General features: G+C 41.3%; 1 protein-coding gene across 1 annotated transcript in view; it reads left to right on the top strand.

Annotated features, from left to right (window-relative positions):
* The first annotated feature begins 3832 nt into the window (after positions 1-3832).
* Positions 3833-23021, top strand: part of LOC137353179 (adenosine deaminase domain-containing protein 1-like) — a 101947-nt gene continuing 82758 nt past the window's right edge. The window contains exons 1-4 of the mRNA XM_068019226.1: positions 3833-3915; positions 6824-7107; positions 9989-10162; positions 17759-17914. Of these exons, the coding sequence (XP_067875327.1) occupies positions 3833-3915; positions 6824-7107; positions 9989-10162; positions 17759-17914 (697 nt within the window). The remainder of the gene's footprint in view (positions 3916-6823; positions 7108-9988; positions 10163-17758; positions 17915-23021) is intronic.

The raw sequence follows: 23021 nt of genomic DNA, 5'->3' as shown, positions 1-23021 counted from the left end.
GGTACCCTACATCTTCTTTCGTCAGCTCCCACAGGTTTGCTGTGTGTTCCGACATGTGCGGAATAAAGGGGCTCATGTATTGTATCAAACCAAGGAAACTTCTCAATTCTCTCATCTCGTGGGGCTTCCATCCCCAAAATGGCTGAGATTCTTTCAGGGCTTGGCTTAACTCCATCAGGTGTGTACAACATTCCGAAGAACTAGCATTCTGTCACTTTCACAATGCACTTGTCTGCGTTTCTGCTGTCCTCTTTGCTTAGGTCCCAGCTGTTAATTAAATTTAATCCTTTATCTCCAGCCCAAAGAAGGATATAGCTGACCCTCTCTTCATTAGCGCCTTTTAGGAAACTATTGAATGCCAAATTGCACTTTTGTTTAAACTTCTCAAATGCCTCTACGACATCATCAGTTTCCCAATTCATGATGGGCTGTAGTAGTGCATTCATCCCTATCCCAGCTGAAATTTCGATTTTTTTGTTTTAGAGTTTTCACACGAGTCACTCAGTTTTTCTGTCTCTCTCTCTCTGGCACTAATTTGGGTCACTTTTCTCAATCTGATGCTTTTAAAAATGTTGTAGGTTTACTCACAGACACTCGCTGCCACCATGTTTCATTTTTATGTTGTTTGATTCCCAGATGTTGGGAACACTTTAATCTTGGAAAAGGCTGGAGTCAGTCTGGTTTATTACAGCACTATGCTTTGTACTGTAGAAGCTGGTTCTTGTGTTACATATAACATGACTCGCCAGTACAGCCGTGAATGTCGCCTCCTACTGGAACACTTACACATAACAACTAGTTCCTAGCTAATTAGTTCCGAACACTTTACAAATTGTATAACAATATATACATAGATAACATATATCCAGTCCACAAATCCAATTCAGCCAATCAGCCTACTCTCAATCATCAGTAAAATAATGGAAAGTGTCGTCGACAGTGCAATGAAGCCGCACTTAGAAAGCAATAACATATTCACCAATGTTGTTTGGGTTTTGCCAGGGCCACCCGGCTCCAGACCTCATTACAGCCTTGGTTCAAACATGGACAAAATAGCTGAATTCCTGAGGTGAGGCGAGAGTGACTGCCTTACCGAGTGTGGCATTAAAGAGGCCTAGCAAAATTGCAGTCAATGGGAATCAGGGGGAAACTCTCCACTGGTTGGAGACATACCTAGTACAAAGGAAGATAGCTGTGGTTGTCATCTAAACCCCAGGACATCGCTTCACGCCAAACAAGTGCCAAGCAATGACCATCTCCAAAAAGAGAGAATCTGATCATCTTCCCTTGACATTCAATGGCATCACCGTTGCTGAATTCCCCCATTATCAACATCCTGGGGGTTACCATTGACCAGAAACTTAACTGGTCAAGCTATATAAAGACTGTGGCTACAAGAACAGGTCAGGGACTGGAAATTCTAAGGGAAGTAACTCACCTCCTGACTCCCCAAAGCCTGTCCACCATCTACAAAAGATATGTCAGGAGTGTGACTTCCCTGCATGAATGCAGCTCCAACAACACTCAAGAAGCTCGACACCATCCAGGACAAAGCAGCCCACTTGATCAGCACACCACCCACCGCCTTAAACATTCACTCCCTCCACCACAGATGCACAGCGGCAGCAGTGTGTACCATATACAAAATGTACTGCAGCAACTCGCTAAGCCTCCTTTGACAGCACCTTCCAAACCTGCGACCTCTACCATTCGGAAGGACAAGGGTAGCAGACATTTGCGAACACCGCAAGCTGCAAGTTTCCTTCCAAGCCACGCATCATCAAAGACTTGGATCTACATCAATGCTCCTTCACTGTCGCTGGGTCAAAAACCTGGAGCTCCCTTCCTAACAGCACTGTGAGTGTAACTACACCAGATGGACTGCAGTGGTTCAAGAAGGCAGCTCATCGGCCTTGGCAGCGTGCTCACATCCCCTGAAAGAACAAAAACAAGTTAAATAGACAGCAAACATTTTATATTTTAAATTTGATGCCTTTTGGCATCTGGTTTACATTTCAGAAATTTACACAAGGCCTGCTCAAAAAGGTTAACTGTTATGTCCAAAACTGGACAGATGGCACTGTTACTCAGTATTGATTAATAAAACTTGCAGAGACTTGCATTAAAATTAGCATTTTTACTACAACCCCACCCCCCCCCCCCAACCGCTGGCTCCACAATCCCTGCAGCCAGAGTAACTTTGTTGTTGGGCTCCCTTTACCTTCTGCTAATTTTTTCCACCACGGACCCCCGCATCCTACCTCCACCCTGGGGGACACCCACAATTTCACAATTAATGTCGAAAATACTACGTGAGGTTTGTGTTTCCAAATGTATTTTTGGGGGGGGGGGGGGGGGGGGGTGGGGGTGGGAGTAGCGTGTGCTCAGGTTCACTCCCCAAACCCCTCATGTTGGGAGGAAGAGATGAGACTTCGTGGAACAGACGGGGGTACGGGAGGAGGGGGTGCACCTCACCTGACCGTACTCCAGAGACAGAGGGAGAGAGTGAGTAACTAAATCCTAAATCCAAGTACCTCACCTAACTATACTCTTGCGGGGGAGTGGGGAGGGGGGGGGGTGGGAGTGAGTCCCCCAGAGAGAGAGAGAGATTGATAGAGTTGGCACCTGGTCTCACCATTCCCCAGAAAGTCAGCACACGACCGTACCCCAGGGAGCTTACCTTCCGCTTTTTCCCCTGCACAGCTTGCGAACACGTCCCTAAAACAACACTTATACAAATCTGTCATGTATCTCATCCCGCTAAAAAATTCAATTCCGCTACTCACCTTCGCCCCAATCGAAAATGGCACTGAAAACGAAACCCACGCACCGCCCACCAATTAACTCACCAACAGATACTCATTTTATTGTAACACTGAGATAGAAGAGTTTACTAAATGTAACAATTTTTGATTCATTTGATAGGAGCCCCTTGGATAAAGGGGAAAGTTCCTAAAGTTGCATTCCTTAAACTGACCAATCAGAAAAGTCCAGACAGACGAAAACTGCATTTTACACAAAACATATCCACTGAAGCAAGAATCTCCACCAACAGTTTTGGCGGGAAAACATGACCACATTTTTCTCTCCACACCCATGACTTGCACATACGCAGCCTTGGCATAAAACAAAAAATGTTCCATTTGGATGCCGGACATCTTCCTCATCCAAAACATCTACGAGCTCCCCACTGAGTTTGAGAAAAGAATTTAACTTTAAATTCATTTCCTCCAACAGCCTGCATATAATGCCGGCCATGGCAGAGAAACGGCCGTTTGTTTCATCATGTGCCTCCTGTCAATCAACAATCACGTGCCTCCTGTCAATCAACAAAAGCAGCGGGGTGATTGGCCCGAGAGCAGGAGAAGGCGGGGCTTACATGCCACTTCCGGTTCGCGGTTTTTTTGGGGGGCTGTTTTCCGTCAGTGGCAGCTGCAGGCCTGAGGAGGAATCAGCTCTTCCAGTCAGAAGCAGGGTTCACTTTAACCCAGGGGTAAAAATCAGAAGAAAATTCACCTGTTTAATCTGATGGGGCTGTGTTTGTAGCAGTTTTATCTTCACGTTTTAAAAATAAGATGCACTTTTTTCAGGAGTTTGGAAAAAATGTTGACGTTATTATTTCGCATAACGTATCGTAGTTCAAAGCATGCTGATATATATAGTAAAATGGTTGCCCCCATGTTTGGTTCTGTGGCTCTTTCTGAGGAGCACCTCTCGTCCAGTCCATAACCAGCTGGGGCTCCACTTACAGGCACAAATTCATACGGCATTCTTTGTTAAATGCATCAATTGCGGAAAAAAGAGTTTTTACTGACCTTCCAATTGATAAACCATGGTGGCTGGTCACCCAAAGCCTGACGAGTTAAAAATGCACAGGAGGCTAACCTGTCCTGGGGACACAATGACTGCCAAGGGGCAGGTGTTCTATATCTTATTTGTGCTCATCCAAGATATTTAGGTCCACTTGCCATCCTGCTGTTTGGTTTGTTACCCTAAATGTCAGTGATTCTGAAAATGGCATTTGGAGGTTGTGTAAAAGTAACTTTCCCATTGAGCTTCCACTTCTGCCCCTTGACCACTTGCATTACATCAGTGTTGTCCAATACGGTAACCACTTTTGGGCTAACTGGATTTATGCTTATTAAATAAATTAATCGGATGGACACCTAATCTCAGTACATCTATTTAGGCAATGTATGCATGGTGTAATTTAACTTCTTGTACAGTTATTTGTGAAAATCTGCATGCTGAAAAGCATTGTGAGTGCTTTTATTTGTTTTACTTTCTTGTTTACTAAATGATGTATTTCCTGTGTACATTTACTTAAATATATAATCTAGGTGTACGCAAGGTGTTTATGTAAAAATTAGTGAATGTGGCTAAAATGATGTTGCCATAGCCACACTTGTGGGCAATCAGTGATTTTTGTTTTTATACTGCCTTGATAGAAATTGTACTGTGTTAGGGTATCGCAATTGTGAACACTTTTCCTACTTGCTTGCCATAATGTGTTGGAATGGAAGAATGTTGTGTCCAGTCGAGCCTCAGATTTCTGTTTAATTGATGGGTGCTAAAATATGAATCATCAGTATATTTTTTCTGATTTTTTTAATTTAATGTTTGAACAGATGGTCACTGGTAACTGTTTTAAAAGTTACTCCAGTGAGGTACAACTTTAGATTTTAAAGAATTGTTAGTGGGCAAATGAGGAACTATTTATAATTAGGGCAAGTGATCTGGTGTAGTGCAGCATGTGAATGCATTTTTAAATTGTTTAATTTGCTGGCAAGATGTTGCAGTTTTGCGTTGAAGGTCTTGAGGTGATTAAAAATTACTATTTCTGAGCAATAACAAATCACTTGCTGCAATAAATCACTTCCCTGTGTTATTAATTTGAGTAGTGTGCAAAATGGAATTGGCACACATACAGTTGAAAGATAGCATGGAAGGCTGTTTAGATTGCAACCAATATTGACTGTACCTCAACCAGGCATGTTTAATGCTGCCCCCCCCCTCCCCCCGGCCATGCCTCCACCAGTCTTTAAAAAAGGAGAATGTGTGCATTTTGCAGCATGAACATGTGTAACTATCTGATAAATGTGTATTTAACCCTCACGCAATTTGTTTTAGAAGTACTGATGTAGAAATCAGTTATTGCAAGATCTAGTATACATATTCAACTACATGTTGGCATATATAGTCTGCAGAACTGGGCGGAATACTTGAACATTGTTGCTGTTAGAAATTTTTGTGTGGTGACTAGACAAAGAACTGGCTTTTGCAGTCAACAGCACTAGCTGCTGACCTCGAAGAAAGTTGCCCACAAAAATATAGCGATCTCAGTGGTGTGGATTTCCCCTTTTCCAATGTCAGTTTGAATCTGGTGCTGAGCCAAGGGGATCTGCAGCCATCCAGGAACAGTGATGTTACCAAGCAGGATAAGCAGTCGCTCACATTGAAGAATTCTCTGTCGGCAAACCAGGAAATTAAAAAAAAACACTGAATTACTTCATTTTTCATTTTAAATGTTTACAAATTGCAACATTAATGATTGGGTCTTACTTCTGGGATTAAAGTAGAAACTAAAGTATCATAAACTTAAAATGTGGCATTTCTTATGACAAATTTGACATTCAGCAAATATAAAATCAGCTTCTTGAGGCCAATGAGGCTGTTTAGCAATACTTATGCACTTGATACTCCATTCAAAGACCTAGTTATACCTCATTAACAAGGTTTTTCAAGGATTTTTACAGTTAGTCTAAGAGTGGAAGTCTTTGGCAGTTTAATGATTTTTAATTGATTACATCCTGGGAGGACCTCAACAGTGCATCTTCTAGAGAAGCATGGAATCACTGACAGCAACTTCTTATTTCCATGTTTAACTGTGCAGAAGTTACTTCCAGTTGAAGAGGAGTCTTGATGAGTGCTGACAGTTTGTCATTACTACAGCAAAATCCAGCCCTTTAGAATTGTAGGTGAAATTCTTCCTCTGTGACTCATGTGGTTTTTACAATCAGTGTCCTAATTACAACTGATAATGTGCTGACTCAGACTATGCGTTATTTATGATACCCCCACTTTCACAGACCATGAAAATCATTGTTTTAGATTTAATTGGATTTCAAAAAGAAAAATTGTTGTAACAGCAAATACTGTTTTCCATTGGCAAACCTGATTTTAATCAAGGTGAAACTGATGGACTGAATTGTGCATTGATGACTTGCCAGGTAATCCTAAATGTAAGAACTGAAACACTAGAATATGTAGTTGGTAACAGTTGTCCCATTTTCATATGTATGTGTTTTAATTCCAGCTATCTAAATTTGAGTAGGTAATCTTAGATCTGTACTTGCCCTTTAACTGACATGTACAAAGTTACTTGGTTGGGTACTATTTGGCTCTGGAGACATTTGTTGGTGGTAGTGGATCGCTTGTTCCCACATTTTAACAGCTGACTTGAGAAACTGTCTGGGAACAAGCAATATTCTTACCCTTGTATTGCAGTGTGTGGAGAAGGGAGGCCTAAAATAATCAATTTTGTGTGGATGTTGAATCATTCTATTTTCATAGTTTACCTGCTATGTACTACCTGTAGTCAAGAATTGATCTGCCTCTGCCAATTGCTCTCTTTCGCTGCCTGTACGACACAGGTAGCTGTGCTCATCTTAATGATCTTCCTATAATGTTGTGAATAGATTCAGCCATGTTATGTGGCCGATCAAACTTGTGTTTCTATCTGTGTGCTGGGATGAAAATTAATTGTAATATCAAGTTTTTAATTTTAAAATGAGCATGAATAAGAAAACTTTTGAAATTTCAGGAAGATGAGTGCACGGGAGACTCCAAAGGAAGGAAGAAGAATCCTTCGATTGGCTGCGTCACTTTCGCGAAATGTGCCGTATTCACCATCAGAGCAAAATGAAGGCCCAATGGAATGCCCACCAACTATTACTACAGGCCTAAAACCAGCAGATTCCACAGACCAGACTGATTCAGGAATGAACCTGGATTGCAATGTAACTGCTTCTGCCACATTGCAGCTCCAAACTGAGAAATCAGAGAATGAGAAAGGTTTGCAGATGCAGGTGGATGCACTCAACCCAGGTACAGTATATAACCATGAGAATACAGGTTTTAGTAATTGTTAGAGGTTATATTGTATAGAATTTACAACACAAAAATAGGCCATTTGGCCCAACCAGTCTGCTGGTGTTTGTTTCATATGAACCTTCTCCCACCCTACTTCATCTAACCCTATCAGCAGATCCTTCTATTCCTTTCTCCATTAGTACTTTTCTCCGATGCTGTGGTTTAAAGGGTTAAATTACAAGCAACAGGTTGCATAAACTTGGCTGGTTTCCCCTTGATTTGGAAAGTGGTGAGGAGACTTGATTTTGCTGGTCAGGCATCTAGTGATTGTTGGTGCAATGATTTGGTAATATTTTCACTTGACTGCAAGAGTCAGGGCTTTCCCAGCATACATAGCACATGTATGTGTACCTAATTGAGATGGCAATGTGCAGTATTTAACAACTAGACAGTGGGAACGGAAGTAAGACAAACAATGGGACTGGAGAGAAAACTGAAGAGGAAGAAGAAAATTTTCGCATGAGAGCAGAGAAACAGATAATTAATTTTGTTTCCTGGCTCTTGCTGGCATTGTCTTACTAAGCTATAGACCTGGTTTGAACTTTCCAGCATAGTTACTCTATAGCCATCTCCTAACAGTGATTTTTCTATACTGTTTTCCTTTTCCTGCCCATGGAGAATACCTGGATAGCAACTCCCATAGCAGCATAGTTGGCATCAGTTGCTTACCTTAAGAGGAATCTCAGCTGCAGAGTTGTTTCACACCGCTTTGCTGTGTAGTATTTGTGGGAGTACCCCTCAACCATGATGCTGCTTGAGATTTCTAACCTGGAGTTTAGGAACCTGAATAGCTAAAGAGCATAGAACATTTCTACATTGAAAAGTCAGAGCTTCTTGACTCAAGTGACATATTAAAGCAATTAACTATAATTCTAGTGGTTGGGAATTTATGAATAATGACACTTCAAGATACATCAGATGCTGTAGTGTTAGCTGCAACCTGTCTTCAGTTTCTTAAAATGACACTTCAAGATTCTTTCATACTGGTATTTATTTTAAGTATGGCCTGTTAAATTTGACCACTTAACAGTTTTAATATGGGCCTGTAATCTTCTACTAGGATAAAGCAACTGGATTGAGACAATTCAATCTAAACAAGTACATTTATAAGAGTAACTTGTATTTTTTATTGTCTTTTCATTTTAACAATATTGATTTAGTGCCCTAATGCTGGTGGGATCAAAATTGGATTAATTATATTGATATCAATCAGAATATAAACAAAATTATAATTTTCAGACCTATAGAATTTCGGACAACAGATTATCTAGAAAGTGATTTACGTGTGCAATGCTCAGATAATGTCATCTCAATCCTCGGAGGTGTTGGTGCAGCTGACCAAATTGCTTGAGGTTTTGAGATATCTGAACCCTTTGTGTTTGCTTATATCATATGTGCTATCCAGTATCTATCTAGCTGCATGTTGCACAAAGGTCATAAAATCGTGTGAACTCAGCCCATGTAGGTCATTCTTTTATAGACTTCTGATTCCCTTCCCCCGATTCATAGCAGCCACTTGAATGGCTCTAGGTTTTTGTCTCCACTACCCTACATAGAAAACCATTCCAAGTATTAATCACTTATTGTGTGAATAAGTGCTTTGAGCAATTGCAGAGTAGATTACTCTGCACATGTTTTACATTTGTTTTATCTAATTTTTTAAGTTCATGACTTTTTAAAATTCAGAATAGTTCTGTAGATGAGAATGTTCGTTTGTGGGATGTGGGCGCACTGGCAAGATCAGCATTTATTGCCCATCCCTAATTGCCCTTGAACTGAGTGGCTTGCTAGGCCATTTCAGAGGGCACTTAAGAGTCAACCACATTGCTGTGGGTCTGGAGTCACATGTAGGTCAGATCAGGTAAGGACAGCAGATTTCCTTCCTTAAAGGACATTAGTGAACCAAATGGGTTTTTACAACAATCGACAATGGTCACCATTAGACTAGATTTTAATTCCAGATTTATTAATTGAATTCAAATTTCAACATCTACTGTGCTGGGATTCAAACCCATGTCCAGAGCATTAGCCTGGGCTCTGGATTACTAGTCTAATGACATTACCACTATGCCACTGCCTCCCCAAGTTATGTTTCGCAATTTGCTGTTTTGTTAGATATGCCAACTTATTTGGCTGATAATTGTCATTTTGCAGGCTGGGCCAAAACTCTTGCTGAGCTTTTTTAATTATTAACCATTGGCTATTATAAGATCAGAGTCAAATCATGGAATTATACAGCACAAAACTAGGCGATTTGGACCATCTTTCCTATGCTGACACTTTGAAACAGCTATCCAGTTAGTCCCTTTGCCCTGCTCTTTTCCCCTTAGCCCTCAAAATTTTCATTTTCAAGTGTTTATCCAATTCCCTTTTGAAAGTTACTATTGAATCTGTTTCCACCACCCTTTTAGGCAGTGCATTCCTGATTGTCACCTCTTGCTGCATAAAATAAAGTCTCCTTCACTCCCTTTTGATTCTTTTGCTAATTACCTTTAAACCTGTGTCCCCAATTACTGGCTTTCATGCCAGTATAAACAGGTTTTCCCTATGTACAGTATCAAAACACTCTCAATTTTGTATGCCTCTATTAAATCCCCCCAAAACCTTATTGACTCTAAGGAGAACAATGCCAACTTCTCTCATCTCTAATCTCTACATAACAAGTCCCTCATCAACTCCATTTGCTACAGCAAATATGGGGTAGGACATTTTGAAGATCGTAGGGAAGATTTAAAAATGTATAAATGAATCGCAGTCAGTTTGCTGTTATTTCAAAGGTAGCAGCCCAACAGTGTTGAATTTTTATTGTTACAAACTGAGTCTCCATTTCTGTTAGCTAATTCTGGTACGGAGGAGCTTCCTGCAATTACTGAACCAGTTGAACATGTGAGTGGCTTGATTGCACTGCTGAAAGAGTTTGAGGAGAAAAACGTGAATCCTGTTTCTGCGCTGTATCTCTTTTGCCAACGCAAAGGATGCAGTCTGCATTTCCAAGAAGTGGAGAATTCAGGTATTTTGCTGAAGACATTAAAAGTTTCTGTTAGACATGTTCCTTTTTAAGAATTTACATTTATTTTTTTTCTTTTCCTTTCCATCTGTTCACTGCAGACCTTCTCCATGGTCTTGCCATAGTACCTGTAACCAGCTATTCAAACTCAATTATCTGGGATGATAACTTCCTATTTTCCCTCCTTCGGTAACTTGCCCTGTGGGAAATAACACATAGATACTCACTAAGTATAGATAATATATTTATAACACCCCTTGGTATTGGACCAATCCATTAAACCATCACACTATAAACCTGCTGGCTTTTTATGAAAGGTCACTGACCTGAAACGTTAACTCTGCTTCTCTCTCCACAGATGCTGCCAGACTTGCTGAGTATTTCCAGCATTTCTTGTTTTTATTTGGCTTTTTATGTTTACTGTGCTCAATTAATTTCTCATCCAAAACTTCAAAGGGATGCAAAATGAATTGGCTGCAATAAACTGGGGTGAAATTCTAATGAGTAAACCTACAGTGGGAAGTATATTCAAATTTGCTGATGACAGTACATAATGTAAATGGGAGCAGAAAGTTGCAAAGGGACATTGATAGATAAAGTGACTGCATGACTATGACAGATGGAGTTCAGTATGGGGAAGCACAAGGTCATCCGCCTTTGACTCAAGAAAGATAGCTAAGTGTTTTCTAAATGGTGAGAAGCTGGGAACTGGAGGAGCAGAAAGGGTCCAAGAAGAAAAATCACTAAAACTAGATGACAAGGACAAAAAAAAAAAAAAATCCCTAATGGAATATTAGGGGACTGTAGTACGCAGGGGTAAAAGTTATGCTAACGTTGTATAAAGCTTTGGTTGGACTGCAGCTGGAGTACTGTTCAGTTTTGAGCACTGCAGTTCAGGAAGGATATATTGGTCTTCAAGGGCATGCAGGCCAGATTCACTGTAATGGGACTAAATGTTAAATTATGAGGAGAGGTTGCATAGACTAAACTTTTATTCTATTGAGTATTAATGATTAAGGGGGATCTAATTGTGGTATTCAAGATACTTAAAAGTATTTGATAGAGTAGATAGAGAGAAGCTATTTCTTCTGGTGGGTGAGTCCAGAACAAAGGTGCATAACCTGTTTAAAGTTAGAGCTAGACCTTTCAGGGGTGATGTCAGGAAGCACTTCTTCACGATACCCACATCTCGCGAAAGAATTGAAACATCCAAAAAGGATTGTAGAAATTTAGAACTCTGTTCCTTCAAAAAATTGTTGATACTGGGGTCAACTGAAAAATTAAAAACTAAAAACTAAGGTTTTTTTTCTCTATATATTTGGATTAAGGGATTTGGAACCAAGACAGGGAAATGGAGTTGAGCCACAGATCTGCCATGATCTAATTGAATGGCTGAAGAAGCTGAAGAGTCTACTCCTTTTCCTATGTATTTGGTACAGTACAAAATCAGTACATACCACTAAAAGACAAAGGATCCAGTTGTTTAGTTAAGTAACCATAGTCAACAAATAAGGTGAGAGATATCAAGCCATAAAAAAGGTTTAAACAAATGCAAGGAAAAGTGGAAAACCAGTTGATTGTGAGAGCTACATAAAGCAACAACAGGATACAAAGAAAGTAATGAGGTGCAGAAAGGGAACATGTACTAAAATCTTGCAAAGGTTGTACTAGTCGACTGAAAAGGTTTTTCTAAATGTATTGAGTGAAGAAGAATAATAATGTGGGTCCATTAAAGGCAAATGTAGGTGAGCCTATAATAGGTAACAGGAAATGGTAGTCTTTTTAAATAATATTATATCCATTTTTACAGTGAAGAGGATAAATACCAGTAGTATGAGGGAACCTAAATTTAAGTGAGGGGAGGAACTTGGTTGACCGAATTTTAAAGGTGCTAATGGAGAGAACGATAGGACTTGAGAGCCAAATTTCCAGGAACTGATGATTCTTAAAAGAACCAGATGAGGAAATTGCAGATGTGTTAAACGTAATTTTCCTTTAGCTTCAGAAATTCTACTTTTGAATTGCAAAATTGTAGGTGCCATTGTTTTATTTAAGGAGGAAGAAGCCAGACCCATAAGTTTAACATCAATCATGAAAAAGTTACTAGAATCTCACTGGGGACGAAGTAATTGAGCAACTGGACCAGTATGAGCGAGTGAAAGAGCATTGATTTATTTCAAATTTCCAGCATCTGCAGTATTTTGCTAATAGATTAATGAATAGTAGATTATGTCTAACTAATCTAGTCAAGATCACTAGAATGGTGGATAGGGAAGTGTCTATGCATATTGGCTGTGTGGACTTCTAGGAGGCGTTTGATATGAATACCCGTAAAAGATTATCAGCAAAATGAAAGGATGCAGAATTTAGGTACATTTTGATGACGATTGGTAATTGGTTGGGAGATGGGAAAAAGAGGTAATGGACAAAGGGAACATTCTCTAGCTAGATGTGACCTGTGATACCTAGGGATCTGTACTCAACCTATCTACATGTACATCGATGACTTTGATTAAAGAATAGAGTTGTGTATCTAAGTTTGAAGATGCCACTAAGTTAGGCACAGTAAGTTGTGTAGATGGGCAGAGGAAGTTACGAAGGGGTATAGTTTTGCCTATTCACTTAGTCTTTCTATGGTAAATGAAGTTCAGTATTGGACAGTGTGAGGTCAGATACTTTGGATCCGCGAAAGACAATTTGAAATATTATCTTCATGTTGAACGTTGAGAAACTGTGGAACAACAAAACGATTTAAGTGTTAATGTACACAAATTATAAAAGGCTAGTGCACAGGTACAACATGTAATCAAAAGGTCTAAGGGAATATTGAAATTTATCTAAACGGGGTTGGAATACAAAAACGAAGGAGCAATGCATCAGTTGTGCTATCCTTGATCGGACCCCATTGGAGTACTGGGTTGAATTTTGGGCACCAAACCTCAGGAAAGCGGTAAAGACAAAGTGCTGCAAATATTCTGCAGGTCTGGCAGTATCTGTGGCGAGAGAAGCAGAGTTAACATTTCAGGACGGTGACCTTTCATTAGAACGTCAGATTTTATTTCCGATTTCCAGCAACTGCGGTATTTTCTTTTAGCTCAGGAAATATGTATTGTCCTTAGAGAGGATACAGTGCAGAATTCACCAGAATTCTACCAGGACATAAAGGGTTAAATTGAAGACACAGACAGACAGACACTTGAATTGTATTCTCTGCAGTTAGATGAGAAGTGATTTTTTTTTTTTACTCATTCATACGAATGTACAAATTAGGACCAGGAGTAAGCCACTCGGCCCCTTGAGCCTGCTCCACCATTCAATGGCTGATCAGATTGTAACCTCAACTCCACATTTCCGCCTACCCCGGATAACCTTTCACCCCTTGCTTATCAAGAATCTGTCTACCTCTGCCTTAAAAATATTTAAAGACTCTGCTTCCACTGCCTTTTGAGGAAGAGAATTCCAAAGACTACGACCCTCTGAGAAAAAGAATTTCTCCTCATCTCTGTCTTATTTTTAAATAGTGACCCCTAGTTCAAGGGGAATCCTCCTTTTCGCATACACCCTGTCAAGACCCCTCAGGATCTTTATATGTTTCAATCAGGTTGCCTCTAACTCTTCTAAACTCCAGCAGATACAAGCGTAGCCTGTCCAACCTTTCCTCATGAGACAACCCGCCCGTTTCAGGTATTGGTCCAGTAAACCTTCTCTGAACTGCTTCCAACGCATTTACATCCTCCTTTAAATAGTACACAGTAATCCAGATGTGGTTGCCCAATATCCTGTATAATTGAAGGGTAACCTCCCTACTTTTGTATTCAATTCCCCTCGCAATAAATGATAACTTTCCTAATTACTTGCTGAACTGCATACTAACCTTTTGCGATTCATGCACTAGGACACCCAGATCCTTCTGCATCTGAGCTCTGCAATCTCTCACCATTTAGATAATGTGCTTCTAGTTTATTTTTCCTGCCAAAATGGACAATTTTATACTTTCCCACATTATACTCCATTTGTCTAATCTTTTCCCACTCACTTAACCTATATGTAACCCTTTGTAGCCTCCTTATGTCCTCTTCACAAGTTACTTTCCTAAATATCTTTTCATCATCAAATTTAGCAACCATACCTTCAGTCCCTTCATCCAAGTCATTGATATAAATTGTAAAAGGTTGAGGCCACAGCACTGGTCCCTGTGGCACACCACTCGTTACATCTTGCCAACCAGAAAATGACCCATTTATGTCTACTCTCTGTTTCCTGTTAGCTAGCCAGTTTTCCGTCTATGCCAATATGTTGCCCCCTACACCATGAGCTTTTATTTTCTCCAGTAACCTGTGATATGACACCTTATCAAATGCCTTCTGGAAACCTAAGTACAGTACATCCACTGGTTCCCCTTTATCCACAGCACATGTTACTACTTAAAGAACTCCAATAAATTGGTTAAACATGAGTTCCCTTTCATAAAACCATGTTGACTCTGCTGATTACCTTGAAGTTTTCCAAGTGCTTTGCTATAATGTCTTATTTAATAATAGCTTGTAACATTTTCCCTAAGACAGGTGTTAAGCTAACTGGCCTGTAGTTTCCTGGCTCCCTCCCTTTTTGAATAAAGGTGTTACATTTGATATTTTTCAATCTAATGGAACCTTCCCCAAATCTAGGGAATTTTGGAAAATTAAAACAACCGCATCAATTATCTCACTGGCCACATCTTTTAGGACCGTAGGATGAAGTCCGTCAGGACCCATGGACTTGTCAGCCCGCAGCTCCAACAATTTGCTCAGTACCACTTCACTGGTGATTGTAATTTTCTTGAGTTCCTCCGTCCCTTCCATTTCCTGGTTTACAGCCATTTCTGAGATGTTACTTGTATCCTCTATGGTGAAGACCGATGCAAAATACCTGTTCAATTCATCTGCCATCTCCTTACTTTCCATTATTAATTCCCCAGACTCATTTTCAATAGGACCAATGCTTGCTTTGTTAACTTTTATATAGATCTATGGAAACTCTTACTATCTGTTTTTATATTTCTAGCTAGCTTTCTCTCGTACTCCAATTTTTCCCTCCTTATCAATCTTTTAGTCATTCTTTGCTGTTTTTTAAATTCTGTCCAGTCATGGCATATGGACATCGTTGGCAAGGCCAGCATTTATTGCCTATCCCTAATTGCCCTTGAGAAGGTGGTGATGAGCCACCTTATTGAACCACTGCAGCCCATGTGGTGCAGGTACACCCACAGTGCTGTTGGGGAGGGAGTACCAGGATTTTGAAGCAACGACTGAAGGAATTGGGATATAGTTCCAAGTCAGTGTGACTTGGAGGGGAATTTCCAGGTGTTGGTGCTCCCGTGCGCCAAGTGCCCTTGTTCATCTAGGTGGTCGAGGCCGCGGATTTGGAAGGTGCTGTCAAAGGAGCCTTGGTGAGTTGCCACTGTGCATCTTGTAGACAGTACACCCTGCTGCTGCTGTGTCCCGGTGGTGGAGGGAGTGAAAGTTTAAGGTGGTGGATGGGATGTTGATCAAGCAGGCTGCTTTATCTTAGATGTTGTTGAGCTTCTTGAATTTTGTTGGAGCTGCACTCATCCAAGCAGGTGGAGAGTATTCCATCTCACTCCTGGCTTGTGCCTTGTAGATGGTGGACAGGCTTTGGGGATTGAGGAGGTGTATAACTCGCTGCAGAATTCCCAGCCTCTCACCTGCTGTTGTAACCATGGTGTTTATATGGTTGGTCCAGTTAAGTTTCTGATCAGTGGTAACCCCCAGGATGTTTTGGGGGGGTGGGGGAGGAAATTCAGTGATGGTAATACCCTTGAACATCAAGGGGAGATTGGTTAGATTTCCTCTTGTTTACCTAACTTGCTGGAGTTTTTTGAAGAGGTAACAGAGGGTTGGTGAGGGCAATGCAGTTGATGTGGTATACAGAGACTTCCAAAGGCGTTTGATACGGTGCTACACAACAGACTTGCTCATGGAATAAATGGGATGGTAGCAACATGGATACAGAATTGGCTGAGTGACATAGCAAAGACTAGTGGTTAATGGATGTTTTTTGGGCTGGAGGAAGGTTTGTAGTAGAGTTCACCAGGGGTCAGTGTTGGGGCCCTTGCTTTTCCTGGTGTATATTAATGACCCAGACCTTGGTGTACTGGGCACAATTTCAAAGTTTGCGGATGATAAAACTTGGAAGCATTGTGAACTGTGAGGAAGAGAGTGTAAAACTTCAAAAGGCGATAGACAAGTTGGTGGAATGGGCAGACAGGTGGCAGATGAAGTTCAATGTGGAGAAATGTGAAGTGATGTTTTCTGGTAGGAAGAACATGGATAGACCATATAAAATAAAGGGTGTATATGTGCATAAATCATTGAAGGTGGCAGGACAGGTTGAGAGATTGGTTAATAAAGCATGCAGTATCCTGGACTTTTTTGACTGGGACATAGACTACAAGAGCAAGGAGGTTATGTTGAACTTGTATAAGACACTAGTTTGGCCTCAGCTGGAGTATTGTTCTGGGCATTGCACTTTAGGAAGGCTGTGAAGGTGTTCAAGAGGGGGCAGAGAAGATTCATGAGAATCGTTCCAGGCATGAGGAACTTCAGCTATGAAGATAGATAAGTTGGGACTGTTTTCCTTGGAGAAGAGAAGGCTGAAAGGAGATTTGATAGTGGTATTCAAAATCATGAGGGGTCTGGACAGAGTAGATAGAGAGAAACTTTCCACTCATAAAAGGATCGAGAGGACACAGTTTAAAGTAATTGGTCAAAGAAGCAAAGTGACATGAGGAAACACCTTTTCACGAAGCGAGTCATTAAGGTCTGGAATGCACTGCCTGAGAGTGTGATGGAGGCAGGTTCAATTGAGGCATTCAAAAGGGAATTAGACTGTTAACTGAAAAGGAAAAAGGTATAGGGTTATGGGGAGAAGGCAGGGGAGTGGCACTAGATGAATCGCTCTTCGGAGAGCTGGCGCACACAATGGGCTGAATGGGCTGCTGCGCTGTAACAGTTCTGTGATTCTGAGATAGTCCTTGCTTAGCACTTCTGTGTTGTGCATGTTACTTGCCACTTATCAGCCCGAGCCTGAATGTTGTCCAGGTCTTGCTGCATAGGGATACAGACTGCTTTAGTATCTGAGGAGTTGCAGTGTTTAAAATGAAAAATCTACTTGGTAGGGTAGATACAGAGAACTATCTCCTATGGAGGGGGAATCCAGAACAAGGGGACACTATGGTAAAATTAGTGCTTGGCCATTTAGGAGTGAAGTCAGAAAGTCATTTTATAAAAAGGGTAGCAGAAATCTGGATGGAACACATTCTCCCTTAAAGGCAATGGATTCAAATTTTCAAGAGATCAATAGATTATTAAGTGAGGGTATCAAGGTATATGGAGCAAAGGCAGGTAAATGAAGTTGAGATACATATCAGCTAAGATCTAATTGAATAGTAGAACATGCTTAAAGGGTTGAATGGCCTACTCCTGTTCCTATGCTTTTCAGATAATTTGCTCATTTCCAGATGTGGTATTTTAATATAATTAATATATTAATTCTGTACACTGGTGAAAATCTGACTTTACTTAATATTTTGTCTGGCAGAGGCTTCCGCCATATCCTGTTATTCTCTTCGTGCAGTTGTGGATGGGTTTGAGTTTAAAGAAGGAGTAGGTTTCAGCAAAAAAGAGGCCAAGTACAATTCTGCAGAAATTGCGTTGAAACAACTTCTCCAACAGTTGCAGCAGATCACACCAAAGGGTAAGGAACCTACGTTTCTTGGGTTAATTCAGTATTGCTTACAATGTAAAACATTGCACCACCATTCTTTTTTTTTATATACAGAGCACGCACGGTTGAAGTAAATGCAATTAAAAGGCTCCATGCAAGTACAGCATTAAGCAGCAGTTTCCCCTGGTACCTATGCACCAAATTTTGTTCTATTCAATTCAGCATCTCATTTAGAGAATATTGCATACAATGCTGCATTTCTAGCCCTTAATGAAAGTTCTGATATTTAACACAAAATGGAGACATGAACCTGTGGTTTTACATCGTCGTGTGTTCTATAATTTGAATTCTTGTGAAATTAAAATCTATTATCAATGGAGATTTAAATTTTTTTGAGAAAAGATATCTTTTGGGGGTGGTACTCTTCATACAGAATTGATTCTTGAGATGCTCAGAAGGTGAGAATTTTGACTTCCCTCCTGCCCATTTCCCCACACCCCCCACCCTTCAAGACACAACTTGTACAAAACATCCTGTTTAAGGGCTACAACACAATTCTTAAACAATGCATTGCCTTGTTTAAGTGTCGAACTATGCTTGTTTCAACCACTGTCTGCTATCTAAAATGTACTGTGAGCAAAATGTAAGGTTAGATGATGTATAAGATTAAGACAATTTTCTTGCCTTGCGAAAGATATTTTGATCTAACCACAGAATCCACCAACTGCATCGATGGTAGCAGCTGTGATTTTTATGCTCTTTAAAATGAAGAATGTTTGTGGGGGAACCGATCAGTTATTTGGGCACCCAGTGTAAGAATTAGGTGCTACAAGGTCAGATGTAGAACAGATCAATAGAATCATAGGATGGTTACAGCACAGAAGGAGGCCATTCAGCCTCTCGTGTCCATGCCAGCTCTCTGCAAGAGTAACTTAACTAGTCCCACTGCCCTGCCCTGTTCCTGTAAATTTTTTCTTGAGATAATTTTCTAATTTTCTTTTGAATTTCTTCGTCCACATTTTCAGTCAGCATTCCAGACCCTAACCCCATCCTGGATTTAAAAAAAAAAATCCTCATGTTGCTATAAGTTCTTTTGCCATGCACCTTAAATCTGTAGCCACTGCTTATCAACCTGTCCACTATTGGCAACAGTTTCTCTCTATCTACTCTGTCCAGACCCTTCATGATTTTGAACACCTCCTATCAAACCTTTTCTCTAAGGAGAATAACTCCCAGATTCTCCAATCTATCCACATAACTAAAGTCCTTCATCCCTGGAATTATTCTCATAACTCTTTCTTGCACTCTCTAATGTCTTTACATCATTCCTAAAGTGTGATGTCCAGAATTCGATACAATACTCCAATTGAGGCTGAACCAGTGTTTTATAAAGGTTCACCATAATTTCTTTGCATTTGTACCCTCTGCTGCTATTTATAAAGCCCAGGATTCCATATGCCATATTAACCATGCTTTCAACCTGTTCTGCCACCTTCAACGATCTGTGCACTCAGCCCCTCTGCCCTGAACCCTCTTTAGAATTATAACCTTTTTTATATTGCTTCTCCTCATTCTACCTATGAAAATGCATCACTTCACAGGTGTCTACATTACCTTTCATCTGCCATGCGTCCACCCATTTCACCAGCCTATCTGTCCTCTTGAAGTCTATCACTATCCTCCTCATAGTTCACAACACTTTCAAGTTTTGTGTCATCTGCAAATTTTAAAATTGTGCCCTGTACGCCCAAGACAAGGTTATTAATATATAATCAAGAAAAGCAGTGGTCAGAGTACCGACCCCTGGGAACACCACTGTACACCTTCCTTTAGTCCAAAAAACAACTGTTCTGTATTTACTCATTTGGTAGTACAGAACTTGATTATTGCTGAAAATAGAGACATGTTATCGAAGCTTTTGTTTTGCACTCATCAGGACAATGCGCACGAATAACCAATGTAAGGGAAAACAGCAACTTATACTGCACATGAAGAGAGTGCTAATTGGTTGGCAAATGAACTCTGGTAGAGGTGTTGCCATGAAGAATGCACCATTTACGATCACTGACAGTTAACTGCCAAGCTTTGTTTGAAATTTAAACCAGGCAGCTTGAGTCTGGTCAAGGCATTGCTCTGAGGAATGAACCAGCGAATGTCTGTCACGTATTTTGTTTAGCTGAAACCGGTGCAATGTTTGTACATGTTCTTTCTGTCTGCAAAGAACAGAGCCCTGTGTATTAATATATACATGCAAATGCACCACATTGTGAGCCCTACCAATCAGAGTTCACTTGCCAACCAATCAGCACTCTCTCCTCATACAGTATAAAGTTGTTGTGTTCCCTTACATTGGTATTCTTGCGGATTGTCCTGATGAGTGCAAGACAAAAAGCTTCGACAACATGTCTCCATTTTTAGCAATACTCATGTTCTCTATTTCCTGTCACTCACCCAACTTCGTATCTATGCTGCCACTGTCCCTTTTAATCCCATAGGATTTAACTTTGCTGACAAGCCTGTATGTGGCACTTTATCAAATGACTTTTTAAAGTCCATGTACGCTACATTAATCTCATTATCTTCATCAACCCTCTGTTATCTCATCAAAAAACTCAACCAAGTTAGTAAAGCATGATTTGCTTTTAATAATTCATGCTGGTTTTCCTTAATTACTTTGCTTAATTCCCTTACTTCTTTGTGTTGGAGTGTCTACAACTCTCACGCTAGCAAAATGAGTCTGAGCCAAAAAGATGTGAGATGGAGGTCCTGTCCTAAGGCGGGAATGGAGGTGGGTGGGCACTGAAAAAAGGCATAGCTGGTGTGCTAGTTTCCCGCTGCTGACGAGGTTCATCAGGGTGGGGGAAGGTTGGCTCTGGTAACCCACCTGATCTGCTAATAAGTCCAATTAAGATAAAGAGCTTGTTGAGGGCCAGCTTGAGATTTGATGGAGTTGCATGTGCTGCACACGGGCAGGCCGGGTCCATGGATATGGCAACACAGTGAGTAGACAGTCATGGCTGCCCCAAGAAATTAGGTTGGCCCCTTGAAAGGGAGAATGACAGCGAGGGGCACTCAACTATTGACACAAGTGTCACTGGGAATGCACAGGTTGCAGGCGAGTGTGTTCACTGCACGGGTGGGCAGTGCAGAGGGTCTTTGCCCTGCTGGTATCATGGGGGCATAAGAAGATAGGGCAAGGCTTCCAGACATTACTGGGAGACCACCTGAGCAAACAGAAGGCAGCAGCTGACAGTGGGAGCATGACTGTCAGATTTCGGTTCCTGTGGTGATGAGGAGCAATATCCTGTGCAGGAAAGCAGAGCCCCAGGCATGAGGAGGGCAGTGGAGAGGGATGCGGGACATGGAGGCCATACCCTCAGCATAAGGTGTACCGCCTAAGAAGGAGCTACCTTGAGATGACTGAGAACCAGTGCTACAAGAGACCTTGCCTGTCCAGGCCGATGGTCACAGAAATTTGTGAGCTTGTCGTGGATGACCTTGCACCTTGCAGCACTGCTCGCCAACCCCTGCCATTAGCCATCAAAGTCACTGTGCCCTTGAACAACTTTGCCTCTGGCTCCTTCCAAGGATCTTGCAAATGGTTGCCCACCACTGCATCTCGCAGGTTATTGAAGGCCTTTTTTGCAAGAGCTGGACAGTACCTTCAATTCCAGACTGATGTGGCCTTGCAGACGCAAAGGGCAGTGGGTTTTGCTTCCATTGTTGAATATCCCCAGGTGCAGGGAGTCATCGATTGCACCTATGTAGCCATTAAGGCACCTAGTGATCAGCCAGTGAGATTCATCAACAGGAAGGGCTTCCACTTCTCAACGTTCAGCTGGTCTGCAACCACACCAAGAGCTTCCGTCATGTGTGCGCTTGCTTTCCTGGCAGCTGCCATGATTCCATTATCCTCCAGAAGTCCAGGGTGCCACAGCTCTTCATTTCACACCCCAAACTTCGTGGATGGATTCTAGAGAACAGGGGCTTTCCTTTGAAGTTATGAGTACTCACCCCTTTACGAGACCTTGAGACAGAGCCACAGAGAAAACAAGAAATAGGAGCAGAAATAGACCATGTGGCCCATCGAGCCTGTTCCGCCATTCAGTTCGATCATGGCTGATCTTGGGCTTCAATTCCACTTTCCTGCCTGCTCCCCATATCCCTTGATTCCCTGCGAGACCAAAAGTCTGTCTATCCTAGCCTTAAATGTGTTCAATGATGGAGCATCCTCAACCTTCTGGGGTAGAGAATTCCAAAGATTCAAGATTGAGAAGTAATTTCTCCTCATTTCAGTCCTGAATGATTGACCCCTTATCCTTAGACTGTGTCCCTGAGTTCTAGATTCCCTGATCAGTGGGAACAATCTCTCCGCTTCTGTCCTCATCAAGTCCTTTCAGAATCTTGTATGTCTCCATTACACAGAAGCCATCTGTTCACAAGACCAACAACGAGCAGGCCACTGGCTTCTGAAGATGTCGTTCCAGTGCTTGGACCAGTGGCTGTCCATGAGGTTGGCCAGTCTCTCAGTGGAGGAACTCGTACGCTCAAAGTCCTGACCCATGGTGACATATGAGCTGAATGAACTTCTCTGTTCTCAGCCCATGATCCCACGCTACCTCAGAGAACTCTGATGTGGAAGCACATCTATTGCTGCTGGTCTATGTAAAATCTTGTTTCTTGAAGAGGTAGAGATTAAGATAAAGAAGAAAAAGCGTGCTTATGACAGATGCTAGCTAGAAAATACAATTGAGAACCCGGTTGAATATAGAAGGTCCAGAGGGGAAGTGAAAAAGCAAATAAAAGAAGCAAAGAGAGAGCATGAAAAGAGACTGGCAGCCAGCATTAAAGGAAATCCCAAAATTTTCTATAGGCATATAAATAGTAATAGGGTGGTAAAAGGAGGAATGAGGCCGATTAGGGTCCAGAAAGGGGATTTACACATGGAGGCAGAGGGCAGAGCTGAGGTATTAAATGAATATCTGTGTTCCCCAAGGAAGAAGATGCAACCCAGGCAATGTTGAAAGAGGAGCTAAGACGGGCACTAGAGGGGTTTAAAATTGATTGAGGAAGTATTAGATAGGCTGTCTGTATTTAAAGAGAATAAAGCACAAGGACTGGATGAGATGCAGCCAAG

This window comes from Heterodontus francisci, chromosome 40 (genome assembly GCF_036365525.1).
Source record: "Heterodontus francisci isolate sHetFra1 chromosome 40, sHetFra1.hap1, whole genome shotgun sequence".
Classification (NCBI taxonomy): domain Eukaryota; kingdom Metazoa; phylum Chordata; class Chondrichthyes; order Heterodontiformes; family Heterodontidae; genus Heterodontus; species Heterodontus francisci.
This window is presented reverse-complemented; position numbering and strand designations above follow the sequence as displayed.